The sequence below is a fragment of the Triturus cristatus genome, chromosome 5_2 (assembly GCF_964204655.1).
Source record: "Triturus cristatus chromosome 5_2, aTriCri1.1, whole genome shotgun sequence".
Classification (NCBI taxonomy): domain Eukaryota; kingdom Metazoa; phylum Chordata; class Amphibia; order Caudata; family Salamandridae; genus Triturus; species Triturus cristatus.
The window spans coordinates 619,676,364-619,696,834 of NC_140588.1; the positions used below are offsets into that span (position 1 = coordinate 619,676,364).

Consider the following 20,471-nt stretch of genomic DNA (forward strand, 5'->3'; position numbering starts at 1 on the left):
CCAGTGCTATGTTAAAAGACACTTAGAATACAGTGAAAACACCTACAAACACTAGGGAACATTATGCGTTGGGGTCCCCCTGTGATTAGCATGACCTCCTCTGTAAGCCCCTAGTATATAATAGGGCATGGGGATTAAAACTACATCTTAAAACAGGCCACAGGGCGTTCTTGCACACGTTAACTCAGGCCCCGTCCCCTCCCTTCACCACTGTGTAAACACGCCCTATGTCCGTTTTTAGTTGGGAGATTAAGTTCATTTGAATCCTGAGGGTCCCTAGGGTCCAACTAGCCAACTAGGTACCTCCAGTAAGTGCCACAGAGCTGCGTTGCAGAGAGGTGTAAAAAGTGGCACGGCCTGGACCACCTCTCTGCAATGCAGCTCAGTGGCGCTTACTGGAAGCACTTGGTGGGCTAGTTACCCCCAGGGGCCCTCAGTATTGAAGGAAAATTATATCCCCAATTTAAAACGTGCCATAGTGCGTGTTTGCACACGTCACCTCAGGCCCCATCCCCTCCCTTCACCACTGTGTAAACGCGCCCTGTGGCTGTTCTAAGTTGAGAGATTAAGTCCCCTTGAATCCTAAGGGTCCCTAGGGTCAAACTAGACCACTAGGTACCTCCAGTAAGCGCCACAGAGCTGCGTTGCAGAGAGATGTAAAAAGGGGCTTGGCCTCAGAACACCTGTCTGCAGCGCAGCTCCCTGGCGCATACTGGAGATGCCTGTTGGGGGCGCGTTTGCAGAGTGCTGCACTAAGGGGGCATGGCCTCTGGCACGATGCCAGTCTTTTATTTATTTTAATTTTTTAAGAAGGGGGGCTGTGTGGTTCCCCTTCTTATTCTAATTTATTGGCCCTGATGACCCCATCCCCCAGGGCCTGTCTCCTAATTATATTTTTTTGACCCCAATCCCCAGGGCCGGCAACTGTTTATTATTTTTAAAATATATATATTTATAGACACACCTAGGACATGCTGGACAAACCGTACGTACCTATCACCATGACGATTTGCGTGATATTCATTAAAAGGCGACTATGCATGCAATGAATCCACGTGGAATGTATTTACACCACTAGTGAAGCTCTGACATGTCTGATGCCCTACCGTGCCTAATCCCGGTAGACACCCTTGTCGTTTATTTATACAAACATGGGTAGCTATTGACGGGCACATTTAATACACATGCACACCAAGCCATTCAAAGGGGATTCGACAAAAATTCGACCAAAACTATGCAAGAAACCCCCCTCACGGTTAATAAAACACACATCCACTGCCGGATGTGTAATACTTTTTATTTTACTCTCTGGAAAGGGGACGAACATCACTTGAGAGTCACAGCGCGCTCCTGACAGAGCCCAATGCTGTGTTACACCCACCATTGCCTGCCGAGTGCCACACACCTCTGTGTTGTATTCCACTAGCTAGTGCATATGCTATGACACTCTCTAGCCCATGTGCACTGTAACACTACCCCGTGAATATGTCATGCCACACTTGTCTTCGCACAGGTTATATTGCCCCATCTAACGTGCCTTCCTCGATGCCTATGTTATAACGCACAGTGCTATGCCATACATATTACAATCTGGGATCCATATCTTTGTCACAGTGCATATGCAACGTTACACTCCCCAGCACATATTTTATATTACAACTTTAGAGACTAGTTAGGTTACACAACACTGCCCTGTGCATATTACACTCCAAGGCGCATATCGCATAGCACGCGCTAGTGCCTGTGCTATCTCACGCTCTCCAATGAATCTGTAATTGCGCACAATGTATTGCATATTATATTTCACGCCCGGTTCATCTTATATCACACTTTTTGGTGCATAGTTTATACCCTACACTATATCTAGTTTTCATTTTCAATCGTGCTCTCAGGACTATGTTCTATATAACACTGTGTTCACTTCCCTTTTCACGGGCATTACATTTTGCGTTAGGGGGTGGAGGGTCAGGGGGTGTTTCTGCCAAGTGAGCCCAGAGTCACAGTCACAAACGTCCTCTTCTTCCTGAATAAAAGTGAGATTATGCTGCATACTTGTTCATATTTTAAGTAGTTCGCACAGACACAATGTTTTAAAAACAATAAAGTTCCTAATACCCGCCTTCTCTGAACAGTTAGCTTGCTGCCCCATCCCCCTCCTCCCTATCCTCTGTTGTGTGAATCCATGGACTAGCCTCCTCCCTCCTGCCATGCATGGTCTGATGTGCTGCCACTGCCCTCAATTTAGTATGATGTACCAGTCCACTCCTCCTGCCCTCCATTGCCCAATTCTATGCCCCATCATTGACCTCCTGCTTAAACTCTGTGCTTAGCTTGCTGCCCCTATTCTCCTTCCCCCTGCCCTCCGATGTCTTTGTGCATGCCCCTGCTCCATCCTTTTTGCCCACCATGTTCCATGGACCTGCCACTCCTATCTACTCTGAGTGTTCTGTTGAGCTGCCACTCCCCTCCCACCTGCCTAGCATTGTCAGATGACTGTAACCTGTCCCTGCCACCTCCACCCTGCCTGTCCACATGCCATGCCCCATCCTCTTCCTCCTGTCCTACATGGTCCATTGTACTGCCACACCCTTCTGCCCTCCTGGTCTGCTGTGCTGCAACTGCTCCTCCTGCCTGCCCCGTGTGGTCTGTTGTGAGGCCCCTTCCCCTGAACTTTCTTGTCTGTGCACAGGTCCTGACCCTCCCTTCTATCCTCCATCGTCCTTTGTGCATGCCCCTGCACCCTCCTTCTTGCCCATCATAGCCATTGTGCTGCCACTAACCCTCCCACTTGCCATGCATGGTCTTCTGTGCTGCCATGGCCCCTCCCACCTTCCCTGTGCGGTCAGTTAGCTGCCCCTGACCCCCTCCCACCTTCCCTCCATGGTCTGTGTATATGCCATCACAGTCTCACTGTTGCTCTTCGTGGGGTTTCTTGCTTCTAGTGCCCATCATGCCTGACCTCCATGGCTATCTTGCTGCTCCTGCCCCCTTGCCTCCAGCCCTCTGTTTACATGTGCAGACCCCTACTCCCTCCCTCCTGGCTTGTCTGTTCCATTGTAATGCCCCTGATCCGTCCCTCCTGCCCTTTATGGTCTGTTATGCTGCAGCTTTCTCTCCTGTCTGTCCATTATGGTCAGCTAGCTACCATTGCCTCTTGCCCCTCTGTTCTCTGTTGTCCATGTGCATGGTCCTGTCCCCTCCCTCTTGCTTTCTATGGATTGTTGTGCTGCACTCCCGTCCTGCATGCCCTGTGTGGTGTATTGTGCTGCTGCAAACCCTGATGCCTGCCCTGCAGGGTCAGTTTGGTGCACCTCTCCATGTCCCTCCTGTCCTCTGTTATCCAAGTCCATGTCCCTACCCCATTTCCTTCAATGATCCAATGTACCATACTTGCGAACATTGTGAACTTGGTAAGAGGGAGATTTTGAAAAAAAAACTGGGGTATTGATTTTCCCCTTTGAGTTACATTGAAAAAGAGGAGATTGTAGACAGGAGACAGATCAAATAAAGCCCATTTGAGCTTAAAAACATTGGACGTTTCCTGGCTGAATCGGGTCTGTTGGCATGTATGGTTGTACTACCAACTTCCTTCTGCCCACAATGGTCTATTACATTGCCACAGCCTCTCTTGCAAGTCCTGTATTGTTGGTTTGTTGCCCCTGCCCCCCTTTCCACTGCCCTCCATAGTCTGTTGTGCTTCCACGGCCCTTCCTGCCTGCTCAGTGTGGTTAAATTGTTGCCTTTGCACCCTCCTACCTGCCTTCAATTTTCAGAGTCCGTGCCCCTGGCCTCTGCCTCTCAACAGTATCCTAATGAACAACTAGATTGCTAACATTCTATATTTATTACAAAAGTGTGGAACGCCTGACATCATCTTGATGTAATCAAAACTGTAATACCTAGAGCATTTCCTTTAGAAATTACATACATGAGAGGGTCTTATTGGCATCAAAATTATGGTTAGTGCTCTAAAAGACTAAAATAAGGACAGATTTTCTGAGTTTTCAAATAGCGACAAAGCACTTTTAAATTATTTGTTATCTTTATGTTTTTTTATCCAGTTGACCACTTGATTAAATGTTGCACTTAGGGGAGAGGATGTGGTGTTACTTCCAGAACTGCAGACTTTGCAACTGGGGAACCAGGTTGAAGTTTCTGCTTCAGCTCGACATTCTGTGATTCTGGTCAAATCACTTAGTCTCACCATGTCTACAACCAAAATGAATTTGTTCTTGTGAGATGTAACCAATGCTCATGTAAAGCACTCCAATACCTGACAAGTCTGCACTATATAACACTGCACAAACACAAAATAATAAGTGTTTTGCACACTTCTGTCATTGGGCTATATTTGGGCTACATCTGGGTGATTTTGGGCTACATTTGGGCTCTTTTGTCTCCGGTGGCCATCTTGAGAGATTTATTTGTTATGAAGTTTCCTAATTTCCTCATGTACTGCAGTCTCCTCAGTAGGAAATGCTTTCAGTTTTTTACTTTGATTCCATCATGAAGGTATTCAGATATGTCACACATTTGCCATAAATTCTGAATGTTAGCACTCTAGTTGCTCATTAGATCACTGTAGTAAAACTACTGTTCACCATGGAAGTCTGCTCCTGGTATTAAAAGTGCATGTTTCAGTCTGCATGTCAGAATTTTTTAATGAAATAGAAGAGGATTTGAGAAGTCACTCAAAATGTGCCCTCATTTTCTTTCTTCAGCATTAATCATAATTTCTATGGCAAAATGAACCCCCTCATTGTGTTCCTTTTTAAATTAAATGTTTTAAGTGTTACCAGTTTATTCCAATCAAGATGGCTTCAGGTGTGCCATACTTTTGTCATAATGAAGACAGTAAGCGCTCTAGTTGTTTTTAAGAACATTCTGGGGCATTCTGTCATTGGGCTATACTTGGGCTACATCTGGGTGATATTTGGGCTACATTTGGGCTCTTTTGTCTCTGGTGGCCATCTTGGGAGACTTATTTGTTATGAAGTTTCCTAATTTCCTCATTTACTGCAGTCTCCTCAGTAGGAAATACTTTCAGTTTTTTACTTTGATTCCATCAAGAAGGCATTCAGATGTGTCACACATTTGCCATAAATTCAGAATGTTAGCACTCTTTTTGCTCATTAGATCACTGTAGTAAAGCTACTGCTCACCAGGGAAAACTGCTGCTGGTATTGAAAGTGCATGTTTCAGTCTGCATGTCAGAATGTTTTAATGAAATAGAAGAGGATTTGAGAAGTCACTCAAAACGTGCCCTAATTTTTCTTTCTGCAGCACTAATCATACTTTTTATGGAAAAATGAACCCCCTCATTTTCTTCCTTTTTAAATTAAATGTTTTAGGATAAGTAATACGTTTATCATAAGTAGGACTGTTAGCGCTCTAGTAGTTCTTTGGAACACTGTGGGAAGCTGCAGGAGAACACAAAGGAATCAACTGACAGTCTCTGCCCTTGTTTTACTGAGAATGTCAGACTGAGAAATTTCCTAGTTAGCACGAAGGAAAGTTTCAATTCTAATAAGGAGGCAGAGGCGAGGATTATGCATTACTTTCCTCACTTTATTTCAACAGCACGTTAAAAGACAGAGTAAAAAACAACACAAGACCACAACTCCCATGAAGCTCGGGAGTAACCGTGGCAACCAGTAGTCCAATCATAACACAAAGAGTCCCATAAACAGTAGCAGTCTCCGTAGTCCTTCCTCTTTCTCTGCTGCAGGAAGTTAAGCCCTGTGGGTTCTAGTCCGCCTTGGATTCAGAACCTAGGACAGCAAAAAACAAAAATAGTGAAGCCTGCTACTACACCTCGACAGTTTTCAAGGTACAAATGCTACGGCAGCTACCAATGCAATTGTGAACTTTTGTCAAACAATCATAACCTGATATATGATTCGAGAGTACCACAGTGAGATAAAATATCCAAACAGATGCAAAACAAATTACTGAATAGCAGCAATAAACTTTGACCAGAAAAATACAAAAGATACTTCCTTGATACGAAATTCTTCATCACTCCACACATAAATCGCAGAGCGGAATTCCCCAAGGGCGGGAAGGCATAAGAGAAACATGCCCGGGTGGGATAATCCTCGCCTCCGCCTCCTTATTAGAATTGAAACTTTCCTTCGTGCTAACTAGGAAATTTCTCATTCTACAGCAGGAGCGGAGGCGAGGATTATGCATGTTCAAAGCCTCCTTACCACCAAAGCGGCCGCTTCATGGATTGGTTTAAAGTAGAACTTTTTAAAAGTTGAATCTGAAGACCAATCCGCCGCATTCATAATGTCCACCAACCTTCCTCCTACCTGAATGGCCTTAGAAGCCATTGCTCCCCTGGTAGAGTGTGCGCCAAACTCAGCAGTGTCAATACCGGCCTCATTCATAATCCACCTGACCCACCTGGCAATGGTCGGGGAAGACACCGCTTTAAACGGTTTCTTAATGACAATCAGAAGTTGCCATTCTCCCGGAGGCCGTACCTCCAATGTCATATCCTCATAGGCCTTGAGACATCTCACTACACACAATTTCGGGGAGTCTGGAAAAGCAGGGTAGGATACTGACCTTGTACTCGTCTTGGTTCTCCTGGATATAGTAAAAGTGACCCCTTCCGGGGTAAAAATCCGTGCTGTGAGATCCAAAGCTCTAACATCCGATGCCCTCTTGCATGAAATAAGGCATAACAACATAGCCAGTTTCGCTGATATCTCCTTTCTAGACAGATACTGGTTGTCTTGCCAGGACATCAGTAAACCTAAAACCAGGTTGACATCCCAGAGGCCCGAATAACGGTGCTCAGGGGGGCGAGAAATCCTAATGCCCTTCAAAAGTTTACACACCCAGGGATGCTCTCCCACCGGGATGTTGTCAATGGGCACGTGGCCCGCCGAAATCGCCGATCTAAAAGAGTTGATGGTACAATAAGCCAGCCCCTCCAGAAAGAGCTCTGTTAAGAAGTTGATGACCTCCGAAACTCCGGAGCCCACGGGATCCAGGTGTTTCGCCACACACCAACGCACCCATCACCTCCAAGCTGATCTGTACCTTTTGATGGTTGCCGGGGCCCATGCCTGCTGGATGAGGAATTCAGCCTCGCGCAAAAGAGTTCCCGTCCGACCAACGTCGCCTGAAATCCTCCATGCCATAAGCCGAAGATGGCCCTGAAGAATTAGGGGATGAGGGTTGCCCAGGGGGTCCACCACGACCTAGTTGAATACAGGCAGACGGATAGGAAGGTCCCAGCTCAGCTCTAGCAGAGAAGGGAACCACGCTTGAGAGCGCCAGATCGGCGTCACCAGGATCAGAGAGGCTGACTGTCGCCGAACCTGGGCCGCCACCCTCTGGATGAACAAGAAAGGTGGAAAGGCATAAGCTGTTATCGAAGACCAGTCCTGGAGAAAAGCGTCCACCGCTGCTGCTCCGGGATCCGGTTTCCAGCTGAAGTACCTGGGAAGCTGGGCGTTCCATCTGGAAGCGAAGAGGTCCACTTGGCAAGGACCCCAGAAGCGCATCAGCGAGCTGAAGACTGTCGCATCCAGTTTCCAGTCGCTGGAGTCTAGGAAGTGTCTGGAGTTCCAGTCCGCCACCGCATTCTGAGTTCCCGGGAGGTATTCGGCCGTCACCGAAATCTGACGCTGAAGGCAATAATGCCAGAAGTCCTTGGCTAGGTCCACCAGGACCCTCGACCGCGTACCGCCCAAGCGGTTGATGTATTGCACCGCTGTCGTGTTGTCCATCCGGAGGAGCACACAACAAGACACTCTGTCCGTTGTGAAGGATCGAATAGCAAAGGACCCCGCCAGAAGTTCCAAACAGTTGATATGCAGGGAAAGCTCCTCCTCCGTCCACCTGCCCCCCCTGAGGTTGAGCCGCAACGGGCTCCCCAACCGAGGCGACTGGCGTCCGATTCTATCACCAGATCCGGTTGCGACCCGAAGATCGCTCGGCCATTCCACGCCTCCATGTGGTCGATCCACCACTGGAGTTCCCTCCTGGATTCCTGATTCAGAGAAATCAGCTGGGAGTAGGTAAGTCCCCTCCTTAGATGGGACGCCTTCAATCTCTGGAGGGCCCGGTAGTGCAGGGGGCCCGGAAAAATGGCCTGGATCGATGACGATAACAGGCCGACAATCCTAACCAACTGCCGCAAGGAGATCCTGTCCCTCCGCAGGACTTTCCTCAATTCCTTCTTGATTTTTCCGACCTTCTGCTCCAGGAGGTGAAGGGTCGCCGTTCTGGAGTCTATCCTGAACCCCAAAAAGGTCATGCATTGTTGCGGGACCAGGTCCGACTTCACCTGATTGATGGTAAACCCCAAACTCTGGAGGAGGGAGACTACAGTCTGTAGGTGGGAGAGAAGATGTGCTCTGGACTGATCCATAATCAGGATATCGTCCAAATAAATGATCAATCGAATGCCCAGAGTCCGGAGGTGTTCCATCACCGGCTTGAGGAGCTTCGTAAAGCACCACGGAGCTGAAGACAGGCCGAAGGGAAGGGTCAGAAACTCGAAAACCTGTGTCCGCCACCGAAACTGGAGGAACCTGCGATGCGGTGGAAAAATGGGGACCGAGAGGTAGGCGTCCTTGAGGTCCAGACGCACCAGCCAATCGTCCTGCAACAAGAGGTCTCTGAGAAGATGGATCCCCTCCATCTTGAAGTGGCGGTAGATCAGCCACTCGTTGAAATCCCTGAGATTGATAACGGGACGGTAACCCTGGTCCTTCTTTTCCACCAGGAAAATGTTGCTCAGAAACCCCGTGGGGTGAAGATCTGAAGGACCGATGGCCCCTTTGGCTAACAGCTCCTGAACCTCTCGGTCTATGAGAGACTCGTCCTGCGAAGAAAAAACCAAGGGCCTGGGCCTGGCCCCTTGAATCGGGGTTCCGTAGAACTCTATGTGAAACCCTTTTACAGTCTCCAGTACCCATGGATCGTGAGTAATCTCCGCCCACCTGTGATAGAACAGGGCGATTCTCCCTCCCAACCGGACCGGGGTTAACAAAGGTACGCTTACCGTTGTATCCTCCTGAGTTGCTGTGGGCGCCTCCTCGGCCTCGGTTGGTCTTTCCTCTGCCGCCCCGGGAGGGGTAGAAGGTCCCTTGGCGACCATCCTGCCATCCATTATTACGCTTGGCCTGGGCTCTATTAGGGCCTTGCTGAGACTGCCGGCCGGAGGAGCGACCCCTGCCTCGTCCGGCCCCACCGAAAACCTTCCCCGGAAAATCTTTTTCATCGAGGCTTGCGCCTTGTCCAGGGCTGAAAAGGTGGCGACAAACCTACCTAACTCCTTAACAAAGGGATCACCAAACAGGGAACCTTGAGCAATCGGGCCCACCTCTGAGGAAGAGAGCTCCCCAAGTTTGGGGTCTATCTTTAGGAGTAAAGAACGGCGGCGTTCGGCCGAGAGGGCGCAATTCGCGTTGCCCAGCAGGCACATCGCTCGCTGCGCCCAGCCCGTAACCTCGTCCGCCGACAGGGGTTCTCCAGAAACCCGGGACCTGTGCGCTAATTCTATCACCTTAGTCAAAGGGCCCACTACATCTAAGAGCTTGTCCTGGCAAGCCCGCCATGATCTATCTATCCCTTTATTGGGATCTTTCATATACTTAGCAAAGAATGTGCACAATCTGGGATCAATATCGGGGGTCAAAGTGACACCATTGGGTAGGGAAGGTCTGGGACATTCCGACCGCAGACGGGCCCTAACCACCTTATCGAGCGGACGCCTAACTTTGTCGGCCACGTAATCAGCCACCTTTTTGTCGGGAACCCATTCCGTGGACCGGGGTCTGTAAATGCACGTGGGGTTAAACATATCACTTGAGGGACCGTCCCCTTCGCCTACTGAAGATGCAGAAGACTGAGGACGCCAAGATCTGTCCTGCTCCTGGTCCCCATCCGAGGACTCCCCCATCATCCTCAAATTCCACCTCCCCCAATTCGGGAAACCCCTCTTCGGGGTCATAGTCTGTGGCGCCTTCGTCGCCGTTTTCTCTGGGTACAACTTCCTCCCGGTAGGGTGCATCCCGAAGCGTGCGCGCACTCTTCTGAAAGGCTTCCGCCAGACGGCTGAAGCCCTCAAGGTGCCCAGCGTCGCGCTTGTGGGCCTTGCGCGGTAAAGCAACACGTGCCCCGCTAGGCCCGGCCTCCCCATCCCCCAAGATGCCTGTGCTTCTAAACACATGGGCGGACAGACGGTTAACGCTCTCCTGCAGGGAGGCAAGCGCCTGGGCGATGGCCGAAGATAGGAGCCTGTCCACCTCCGCAGGTCTGCGCACCTGGGATAGCCGGTCCTCTTGAGAGGATAAAGGTGGGGTATAGTCATGCTCCTTCTGAGCCTGCATAATAAAAGGTGGTGAGGGCACCAAATGTGTGAAACGCCCCAACTAAATTAAGGGGGGCTCCCCCCTCGCCGGTGCCCCTTCGCTGAACTCCCCAGATAACTTTAAATTCACGTGGGAGAAAACTGGAGGAGGAGTCAGCTCAATATATTAGGCCCTGGGACTATGCCCGTCACTCCTACCGCCAAGGCGGTGTCAGGCGAGGGGAATCACAAAGGGCGAGCGCTCTACACACTGAGGCAGAAGCCTCACACACGGCGCTTCACAGGCGCCTGAAACGGAGCGTTGAACGAGACGCGCGAAACGGCGCCACCTAGCGGACCCGCTCCGAACACAAAAAGTACGCGCTCGGGCCGAAGCCTACCGCGCTATGCTAATAACGTGAACAACCCGCTACGATATCGTAGCGCAACGAACACAATCAAATAAGAAAAACACTTCCAAATGAGCACAGAAAGCCCACGCAGCCAAGACCCAAACCCACAGTAAGGAGAGAAGGGACTTAACTGACGGGCCAGCAGTGAAGAAAGAGGAAGGACTACGGAGACTGCTACTGTTTATGGGACTCTTTGTGTTATGATTGGACTACTGGTTGCCACGGTTACTCCCGAGCTTCATGGGAGTTGTGGTCTTGTGTTGTTATTTACTCTGTCTTTTAACGTGCTGTTGAAATAAAGTGAGGAAAGTAATGCATAATCCTCGCCTCCGCTCCTGCTGTAGAATTCATTCTCACATGACTGAGAAAGATAATGTGAATTTACAGAAAATAAGCTCTCAGTTTAGCTTATAGATCACCTTCCAAACTTCTGTGGTAAAAGCATGAGAAAATATTTTTCTCTCAATCATGATATCCCAGCAGAAGGCTTTTTCACATGGTGAAATCACCTTGGAACATACCACAATTCCTAAAATGAGTATGGTACCATCAACAAATGATTTATAATGTAACTAAAGTCTTAAAACCTTCTATTAACTGCAATGCTTTTCAATGAGGTGCTATCATGTATATTGGTCCCAAGATGGCTGCCAACACTTATTGGATGAAGTGCTGACAGCCAATCAGATCTCAGGATGAGATGTGTGGTTAGGCTCCGCCCACATATATATATGCTTTTAAATGCTATTTTCTCAGGAAATACTGAACAGATTTACACCAGACCTGCAAAAGGCACTTCCTTGACCTTATGGCTACTTCTCTGCCAAATTTCAAGTAATTCTGTTCAGCCGTTCGGGCTGTAGCTGTGTCTAAAGGTCCTATGGAAAAATGCATGGGGAAAACGCGTTTTGGGACCCCCCTTTTTTCTCGGCCCCTGCTTGACGAATCACCCCGAGACTTTCAGGGTAGGAGCTGAACGGAGCGCCCCATTAGTTTTGAAAATTTCGCGAGGATTCGTCAACCGGCGCCAAAGTTATTCAAAATAGAATTTTGAGATTTCCTATGGAAACTAGGTTGTAACTATAACTATCTACTGCCGACCGCCAGTAGATAATATATATATATATATATTTAAATTTCCAACTTATATACTGCCCAATATTTATTCTTTTTGTGTTGTAAAATATCTTTTTTTTTTTAACGCTCAAAAACCAAAAAAACAAAAATGCTTGAAAATGTGCTAGGTGTGCACATCACCGTATATTCCTTGGAATGAGTATTTACCTCAAATTATATAAAAGCAAGTACCTTGAAGGATAAGGCGTGCGTGTCACCGTTGAACCACACGCTGAAATCTAATCCAAAAATAGATGTGTGTGTCATTGATGATAACACGTTTTTTAAAGAAAGTATGTCCTTCTTCAAGTAAACTGGTGTGTCAGAACAAAGATCAGAACAAAGAGGAGTGCGCGTCACCGTCCTTTAACGCGCGAGTAGAAACTGTCAATGATCACTTAAGGGTAACTTTAACCCAATGGTGTCACTGCTTATCGTTACCCAAACGAAGATGATGTTAACTTTGGCTTAGATGTAACTTTTTTTTTTTTTTTACAAGTGTAGTCGGGTAAAGCTGCCAACCTTCAACAGATTCGCGTCCAACCACAAGATGGCTCCGACGTGAATCGTAAAATTAAACCAATAGCAACTACGCTTCAAAACTTTTCTTTTGCGTGTACTCCCAAGATGGCGTACGGCGCGTGAAGACTGCTGGAATGCCAACCCTCACCAATGTTGTGACGGGACAGCTTCCGTGAAATATCGTCTTTATTCGCTGCTTCAATTTTCATTAAGACAATACACAGTACCTTGGGGGAGGATAGGAAGCCTTCCCTGCTACTATCGGTGAGTACTTTCTTCTTTTCTTTGAAGATGCTCCGATAACGTGAGTACTTTCTTCTTTTCTTTGAAGATGCTCCGATAGCGTTAACGTGTGTCGCCGAGCATAATCAATTGTGCCTTCATCCGCATGGGTTCTGCAGCACCTGAGCTTTCAGATGGTCGCCAAATATTTCTGTAGTAATTACTGTCGCTCACAGGAAAGAAAGTGGTTAAAGTTGATTTATTGATTCACAGGTGCTGCGCAGCAGTCCGCTCCCTCGATCCTCAAATCCAGTTCCAGTACACTTTTGAATATCAACATTCTACGTAGAATCTTGAGGCCAGAACATCATGGCTCAAGAATTCCAAAGCAAAGTAAAACACTACACGCTTCAATCTACTGTGCTGACCAAGTGGTCTGCGAGTGGTAGAGGCTTCCGATATTGAGCAGCTGCCAGTCCCGAGTGCTTTTATAAAGACTTGTGTAGTCAGTGGTTTGAGGCGCTGTTTGCTTCTGCAGTATCACTTTTGTATTCTCTGACCTAAAGTGCCCTTTCCACTGCCCCTTTCACCAGCCCCACACCCATTGACATAGTACGGCCTGTCAGTGCTATCAGGTTCGGGTACCAGTAATTATTACTTTGCAGTGTTTAGGTTCTGTGTGACCTCAGAATTTAAAACTCCATTACTTGCACAGATTTGCCTTCTAGACCTACTTTCGGTATTCCAAGCAGCACCGTGGTTGGGCTTGGAGATGGTGACAGAGCCTATCTTTGATGTGTGCTGGAGATACAGGGGCAACGTATTCGCGTTCAGACATGGGCACTACTGATAAAATCATAAAAAACATTACCGCTGCTTGTAGTGAATCAGGTCATAGCAAATTGGTATCATGTACGTGAATTAGGGACTGAAGGGAGTAAGCTTTGTAGCATGGCAAGCGGCTGGAGACAATTGATTATGCAGGAGGAAACCTTCTGAACCTTCAACTGGAAGTGGCACAATAACTGTTTACATTGTTTTTACATTAATAATTTGAAATAGGGGGCGAGTTTAGAGCAAGTGAAAAGCTGTTTGGGAGGAAAAACATTTGAAACTGTGCGGCAAAGCTACTGCATACTGAAGGGGAAACGGCCATTACAAGGCAGCTGTTACCACACATAGCCTGTACCACGTACCAGTGGCACAAAACTATCTTATATATATGTCTAAATCAGACTACTTGAACTAGTGTGTAGCAGTTGTATAGCTCTTCAATACCTGGCTGCACAACACCCAGGAAAATGTGCTGCATGGCTAAACACTTATAAGGCCCCAAAGGCGAGAACTATTGGCTTCTTTTCATTGTAAGAAAAGTAAGGGAAAATTAGTATACATCTTAGTAGTGTTTTGATATATTTTCTTTCTACTGTGACATTATTCGTAATTATGGCCATGACAGCTGACATTATGCGGCTGGGGAAAACCAAATTACGCGGCAGGGTTGACTAAATGTGACAAAAAAAGTCAAATCACTCGGTGTAGCCTTGCACATTTTAAGATAGTATTACTTTATTATTTTTACATTTTTAAACGTCAACACTGTTTTGGAGGAGGATATGTCTCGTTAGTACCACTTTCACACCGAAATGCAGTAATGGGCAACTGAAAGGTGACCAGTCAAACTTTGTGAAGGCAGGGCCTTCCACAACACAGCAATACATGTTGCTTTTTAGTAACTTTCAAATCGTTTGAGCTAGAAACATTTTGTTTTGTTAAAATATGAAAATTCTGTAGCAGGTGATGGATTATGTGACAAATCTAGAAGTATTTGGAATACGCTGCAGATGCAGAATTGCAGAATTCCAGTGACCCTGCTTTTAGCACTACAGGTGGCCTGGGTCTCAGACCCCATAGTAATTAAAAACAGACATTGAAACCGGTCCCTATCGAGCCCTATATACATATCCTGAACTTTACTGGGAAAAACATTGATGATTTCTTAACAAATAATGTATAAATGTTAAGGTAATCCACATCAGTGACTTAGTTTCTGTTTATATTTCACGTTTTACTTAATCTTGCACTCCATAAGAGTGTTAGCTGCGTCCAGGATGTTGTGTTTTTTCGTGCAGCATGCTTCTCTTGCATAGTGCATACTTTGAACTGAGGCGCCTCGAGGTGTTTATAACAGGCCACGATTAGAGCTCTTGCGTTAAGGTTGACGGCGCCATACAGTGCCCGTCACTGAGTCTACAAGCATTGGCATAGCCAATAGGTCACGCCTTTGGGACATTATAAGTGTTTAGCCATGCATCAGTTGATGTTGTTGCACCAAGGATATTGTTCTGCATAACTAAATACTTTTAAGATCCCAAAGGTGAGACCTATTGGCTATGCCAATGCTTGCTTAGACAGACACTGATCTGGCATTGGCAACCATATCAGGCTAGCACTGCAGCATCTCAACAGCTACCCAACTTTATATGGATCTTGAAAACCACGACAAGCAGGGATTGCAAACACCTCCCCGCGTTCCCATCAGCATCACTGCTGATGCTCAATAGATCAAGAGTCTTTCTGCGTGGCAGCGTGCCCTTACATATGTAAAAAAAAATAAAGCAATCCTTTAACAGTACGTAGACACTGAAAGTACTTGTGCGTTACAAATTATATACTTCTTGTTACTAGGCAGATATTAACAAACATAAGCCATACGACTTTACGAGGCTTCAGACCCATGCAGAAATACATCAAGGCTTATAACAAGCTGCCAGTTACAAAATGTGTTTTTATTGATGATGCCGAACAGCCGCATCAATTACAACCTTGAAGGCTTTGCAAGGGGTTTCCAGGCCAGTGAAGTGCATCATTTCCCATTCACCAAGGCAGCCTATTAACTCGGACAAGAATTCGAAAGACATTAAAACATGGAGTACCATTCACACACTGCAGGCGTGCTAAGCATAGCGTTCTCCTGACCTGCAACTTATAAATCCTTTATGTTGGCACGTGCCCTCTGAGACCATTGGAGAGGGCTTAATGTTGATGTATGATCTGCACTGGGTTAATGCATTCAAATACAATCCCGAGCCCGAGCCCGAACCGATGATCAGGAAGCTGATAAACTACCTAGAGACGCTTACATTTTGAAATAAACGTTAATGTATTAAACTTCCGAGATAAAAGTCAACCAGCCCGGAGATGGCCTTGTACCTGGAATAAAGCGCTCCAATACCTTCGGGTCGAGTTCGCGCTATATAAATCTGCAAAAAAAGAACCGGCATGAGAAACGAAAGTAAAGTCTCGTAAAGGAGCAGGAGGTAAGCCCGCAAGTGGTGCGAGCACGCGCGCTTGGGAGAGCAGTCTTCACTTTTCAAGCACTGTACTCGTGCTTGTGGCGCGCCGCAGCTCGCTCCCGCAAGGTGGATGCTGCCAAAAGCACGAGTGCAGTGCTTGAAAAAGTGAAGGCCGATGGCTAAAGGCCCTCCTAGAGCAGTGCATGCGCGCTGCCTAGGCGAGACCTAAAAAGGAGTTCAGAATAACTGGTCATCCAATCCGTGCCCTCTCTGCAAAGTGCACAGAGGCAACCATTGTTAAAGCCACTAGCCCTGGCTGTTTTTAGGTGCAAGCCAGTTGTTGTGTTATATAGCTGGATGCAGTTTATGTTTTAAGTCATGGATATAAATACATGTTCATGCCCATTTCAGAGACCCCACACACCCCCATTGTTTCATCTCACGTAAAGCCCTGAGGCACTATATGCATCAAATACACTAATAATGGCACAGTTTTGACTCTTCTTGAGTGAAAGACCACGTCAACCACCTCAAATAATAATCCTATTTATCACAGCCTGCAAGCGCTATAAGAAACACTACTTTCATGTCCTACCATCAATATAAAAACTCTGAGCTCCTAGGCGTCCCTGATCTGGATGAACACACTTATTTAAGCTTCAAATACATGTGATGTTTTTATGGAGGGGATTTTGAAATGTGCATAACTCAGCTGTTGAAGCAGGGGTGTCCTTTTCTCGTAAGTCCTGAAAAATGCACGCCTACCTTCAGAGCTGTGGCTCCGATGGGTAACATACACGATCAAAGGTTTTAGAATCTTGACAAGAGGAAAAGGTGATGGGGTACAGAGTTGAGAGATGGAGGTTGACCAGAGAAGAGCATGAGGATAGAAAAGAGGAGTAAGAAAAAAAGAAAAGGAAGGTTAGGACAAAAGAATGGTAAGGAAACAGATGGATGAAACATGAGTGAAGAAGTGATTAAAAGGGAAGAGTAGAAATATTTCACAGTGGGTTGATTAGTGAGGAGTTGGGGATGATGAGCATCATCAAGTAGAGATAATGAAGAAGATGATGTGACAGGTAGATGAAGGAAGATGATAAAAGATTCTGAAGAAGTAGCATGCATGGAGCACGATATTGTTGAGAAAAATGAGTGATGCAAGTAGAGAGATGAGTAAGCATGTACTGAGTCAAGGCGATAAGAGCTGAGCAGAGGAATGCAGAAAGGGGAAGGCAGAGGATGATGCTTTTGAAGGATGGGGATGATGAACAAGGATGGTGCTAACGTAGGAGGGTCATGAGCAAATGATATGTGGTGGGGGAGGGGCCAGAGAAGGATTGTGAATAGACTGGAGAATAGAGGCAGAGGAAGAAAAAGTAGATTATTGATTGACCCGGAGGGTTATTAGTAAAGAGCGGGTGATGGGAGGGGGAGATACAGGCAAAGCATGCCAGTCACTGTTTAGGAGGGAAAGTTCAATTTTAAGGCACTTACATGAGCTGCACGTTTCCTCTTGTTCCCCTTAAAATACATTCCACTCAAATGATTGACAACAAAATAGTGGTTGAGGAAATAGCCACCACGTCCAGTCCTCAACCTCAGAAGATGTACTCCAGGCCCAGTGGGCAGATACAGGTAGAAACAGGAGCATATTTAATGTCTGGTTTGGTTTTGATGCTCAAGTTGCCACCTTTGATTGTTCTTCCGATTGTTACCTCACTTATTTAGTTAAAATATGCATAACCCTAGGTCTTTGTAGATCTCAAGTGTTCTCATGAGTATGCTCTATATAATCCAGTCCTTATTAGTGCCACTGTTGACCAGGCGGCCCCCTCGCTTAGAGGAGGGGCGCCCTTAGTCGCGCCATGAAACCGAGCTGCAGTTTGAGGGGATGGTTCTGGTGGTCAGATTTCGTGATGACGTGTGGTATGCGGTTGGAAACCAAAACTAATTTCCTTGGGGTATATAAGGCGGCATCCCTGGAGTCTCCTCCTCTTTGTCTCTTTGGACCCAGAGAAGCCGAAAGAACTGCGAAGCTGAAATCAATTATAATGCTATGCCTAATGACTTACTGCCTTTGACATGTGGATGTCCCAAAAATCTGTTGATATATTCCCAAGTAGTACTTTACTCCCCTAGTGGGTGTGTAGATTTATATGATTTGATGTGAATAAAAACCTACGCCTTGGACAACATAACCGATGTTTGGATATTCTTGGGCCCAGTGGGCGATGAGGGGTGTCAGAAGTGAAGAGGAGTGAGTGTTTCGTTTTGAGCATACTATTAGAATGTGTAGAGCTACCAGTGAAGAACAGAACCCAAGCCAGAGAAATGCCAGACCCAATTACGTCCACACAGGCACCTACATAAGCACATGCACACTTCTCATTCCTTTACATGCAAAAAATCATCTGAGGCTGACAGAAGAGGGTGATGTGGAGTGAGAGGAGAGAGGTGGAGAGAGAGGGGAAGGTGATGCAGAGAGATAGGTAGGTAATAGGGAAAAGGCTAATGCAGGAGAGTGAAAAAAACGAGGATAGTGAGTGGGAGAGAAGACGGGAGGTTGAGCAGGAGTGAGAGGAGGGCGAGGAAGAGTGGGGAGGGCGAGGAAGAGTGGGGAGGGCGAGGAAGAGTGGGGAGGGCGAGGAAGAGTGGGGAGGGCGAGGAAGAGTGGGGAGGGTGAGGAAGAGTGGGGAGGGTGAGGAAGAGTGGGGAGGGTGAGGAAGAGTGGGGAGGGTGAGGAAGAGTGGGGAGGGTGAGGAAGAGAGAAAAGGGTGAGGAAGAGAGAAAGGTGAGGAAGAGAGAAAGGTGAGGAAGAGAGAGAAAGGTGAGGAAGAGAGAGAAAGGTGAGAAAGGGAAAGAAGGGTGAGGAAGAGAGAAAAGGGTGAGGAAGAGAGAAAAGGGTGAGAAAGAGAGAAAAGGGTGAGAAAGAGAGAAAAGGGTGAGAGAGAAAAGGGTGAGAGAGAAAAGGGTGAAGTGGAGTGGCAGTACGTTGAACTACGGTGAGAGGATGGTGAGATCAGGAGAATGAAAGTAAGACAAGGCAGAAAGCGAGATGGGTGAGGCGAGAGAAATAGTAGGTGAAGCGAAGAAAGAGAAGGGCACAGTCATTAAACATGTGGATAAGGTGGAGAGAGGGTAGGATATAGTGAAGAGAGTGAAATGGGAGGAAGTAGAGAGTGAGGTGGAAGGAAGTAGAGGGTGAGGTGAGCGGAACTGGGGGAAGTGGAGACAAAGGAGGGTGAAGTCAAGAGAGAAGGAGAGACTGAGAGAAAGGAATTTGAGGTGGAGAGAACAGAAGAAATTCAGCCCATGGGTTTAAAACTCTATAAATACACAGCTAAAATGAGTAAACAGAAGCCATCAGTAGATATGGTATGCAGCTCACATCCATACAAGACTGTCAAGCATGTTCAGACCGAGCTCTCAGAAAACGAGGAGACTCTGGACAGCCAAACTCATCTTTATGGCCAACCCATGCTTCTTCATGGCCCTTTCAGATGCCAAATCCTGGAGCTGGGCCTGCATGTAGACACCCTCCAGTCTATAAAGTCTGATACCGAGACTGCAAGATCTTGGTGTGCTACAGCGGCACAGTTTCAACCTTTGGAAGGCACTAGAGGAAGGCGGCAGTATAGCAACTGCCATCTACAGCTTATTCCAGACAGCCCCCACATAAATGACCTAAGCAGTCAGGTGGAGGACAGAAGTCCTCCAGGCGTCAGTGAAACCTTTCGGCGCCTGTCACCATTCCTCCCCTGCATCAGGTGGGCAAAATACTTGCCAGTTACTTAAACGGCTGGAGATCAATTACCACAGAACAATGCATGCTGGTTCTTATTCAAGGTGATCACACCCTTAGGATTTGTTCGAAAAACCCCTTCAAAATCCACCTAAGCGGATGATGCTTCGACACTGTCAAAGTTGGAGAATCTTTTTCTCCTGCAAAAAGAAGTCGTAGAAGACATTCTTTACAATCAATGCAAGATGGCCTTCTATTCAGGTTCTTTTTCTAAATGGTCACACCAGTAATCCAAATTGCATATAAATATTCTGGATTGAAGGGCAGTTGCACTAGTGAAGTGCTTCAATCCTTTCTCCCAAGGATGTGAAATTCATCAGTGCTTGTTCGTATGAACAGTACGACCACAATGTTTTATCTGAACAAACAGGGCACAGAAAGGGTGAGTCTGTTGTTAATGGAAGACCAACAGATATGGAAATACATTATGCTTCATCAGATAAAGTTGAAAGTGGAACACGTTTCTGGAACGAAAGTTCAGTGGGCTGACATTCTCAGCAGGACAACCGGTGACTGCCACAAATGGGAATTAGAACAATGTCAACTAAACATAATTTTTCAGACATCGGGAAGCGCATACCTGAACTTGCTTGTGACATCTAATCGCAAGTGCCAAGTCTGCCAACAGATACCCTTAGTGAGGTTCAGGGGTAAATGCTCAGATAGCTTCGACACCAATATTTGTTTATGCATTCCCCCCCTTTCCCTAATTCCCAGATTGCTAAAAAAAAAAAAAAAAAAAAAGATTAAAGGAGAAACATATTGTATCATTCTTGAAACCCCAT

At 46.7% G+C, this 20,471-nt stretch overlaps 1 protein-coding gene across 1 annotated transcript in view; it reads right to left on the reverse strand.

Annotated features, from left to right (window-relative positions):
- Window positions 1-5,644: 5,644 nt before the first annotated feature.
- CENPI (centromere protein I) overlaps window positions 5,645-20,471 on the reverse strand; it is a 708,963-nt gene continuing 694,136 nt past the window's right edge. Inside the window, exon 22 of the mRNA XM_085607721.1 lies at window positions 5,645-5,771. Coding sequence (XP_085463847.1) covers window positions 5,733-5,771 — 39 coding nt within the window. The 3' untranslated portion in view covers window positions 5,645-5,732. The remainder of the gene's footprint in view (window positions 5,772-20,471) is intronic.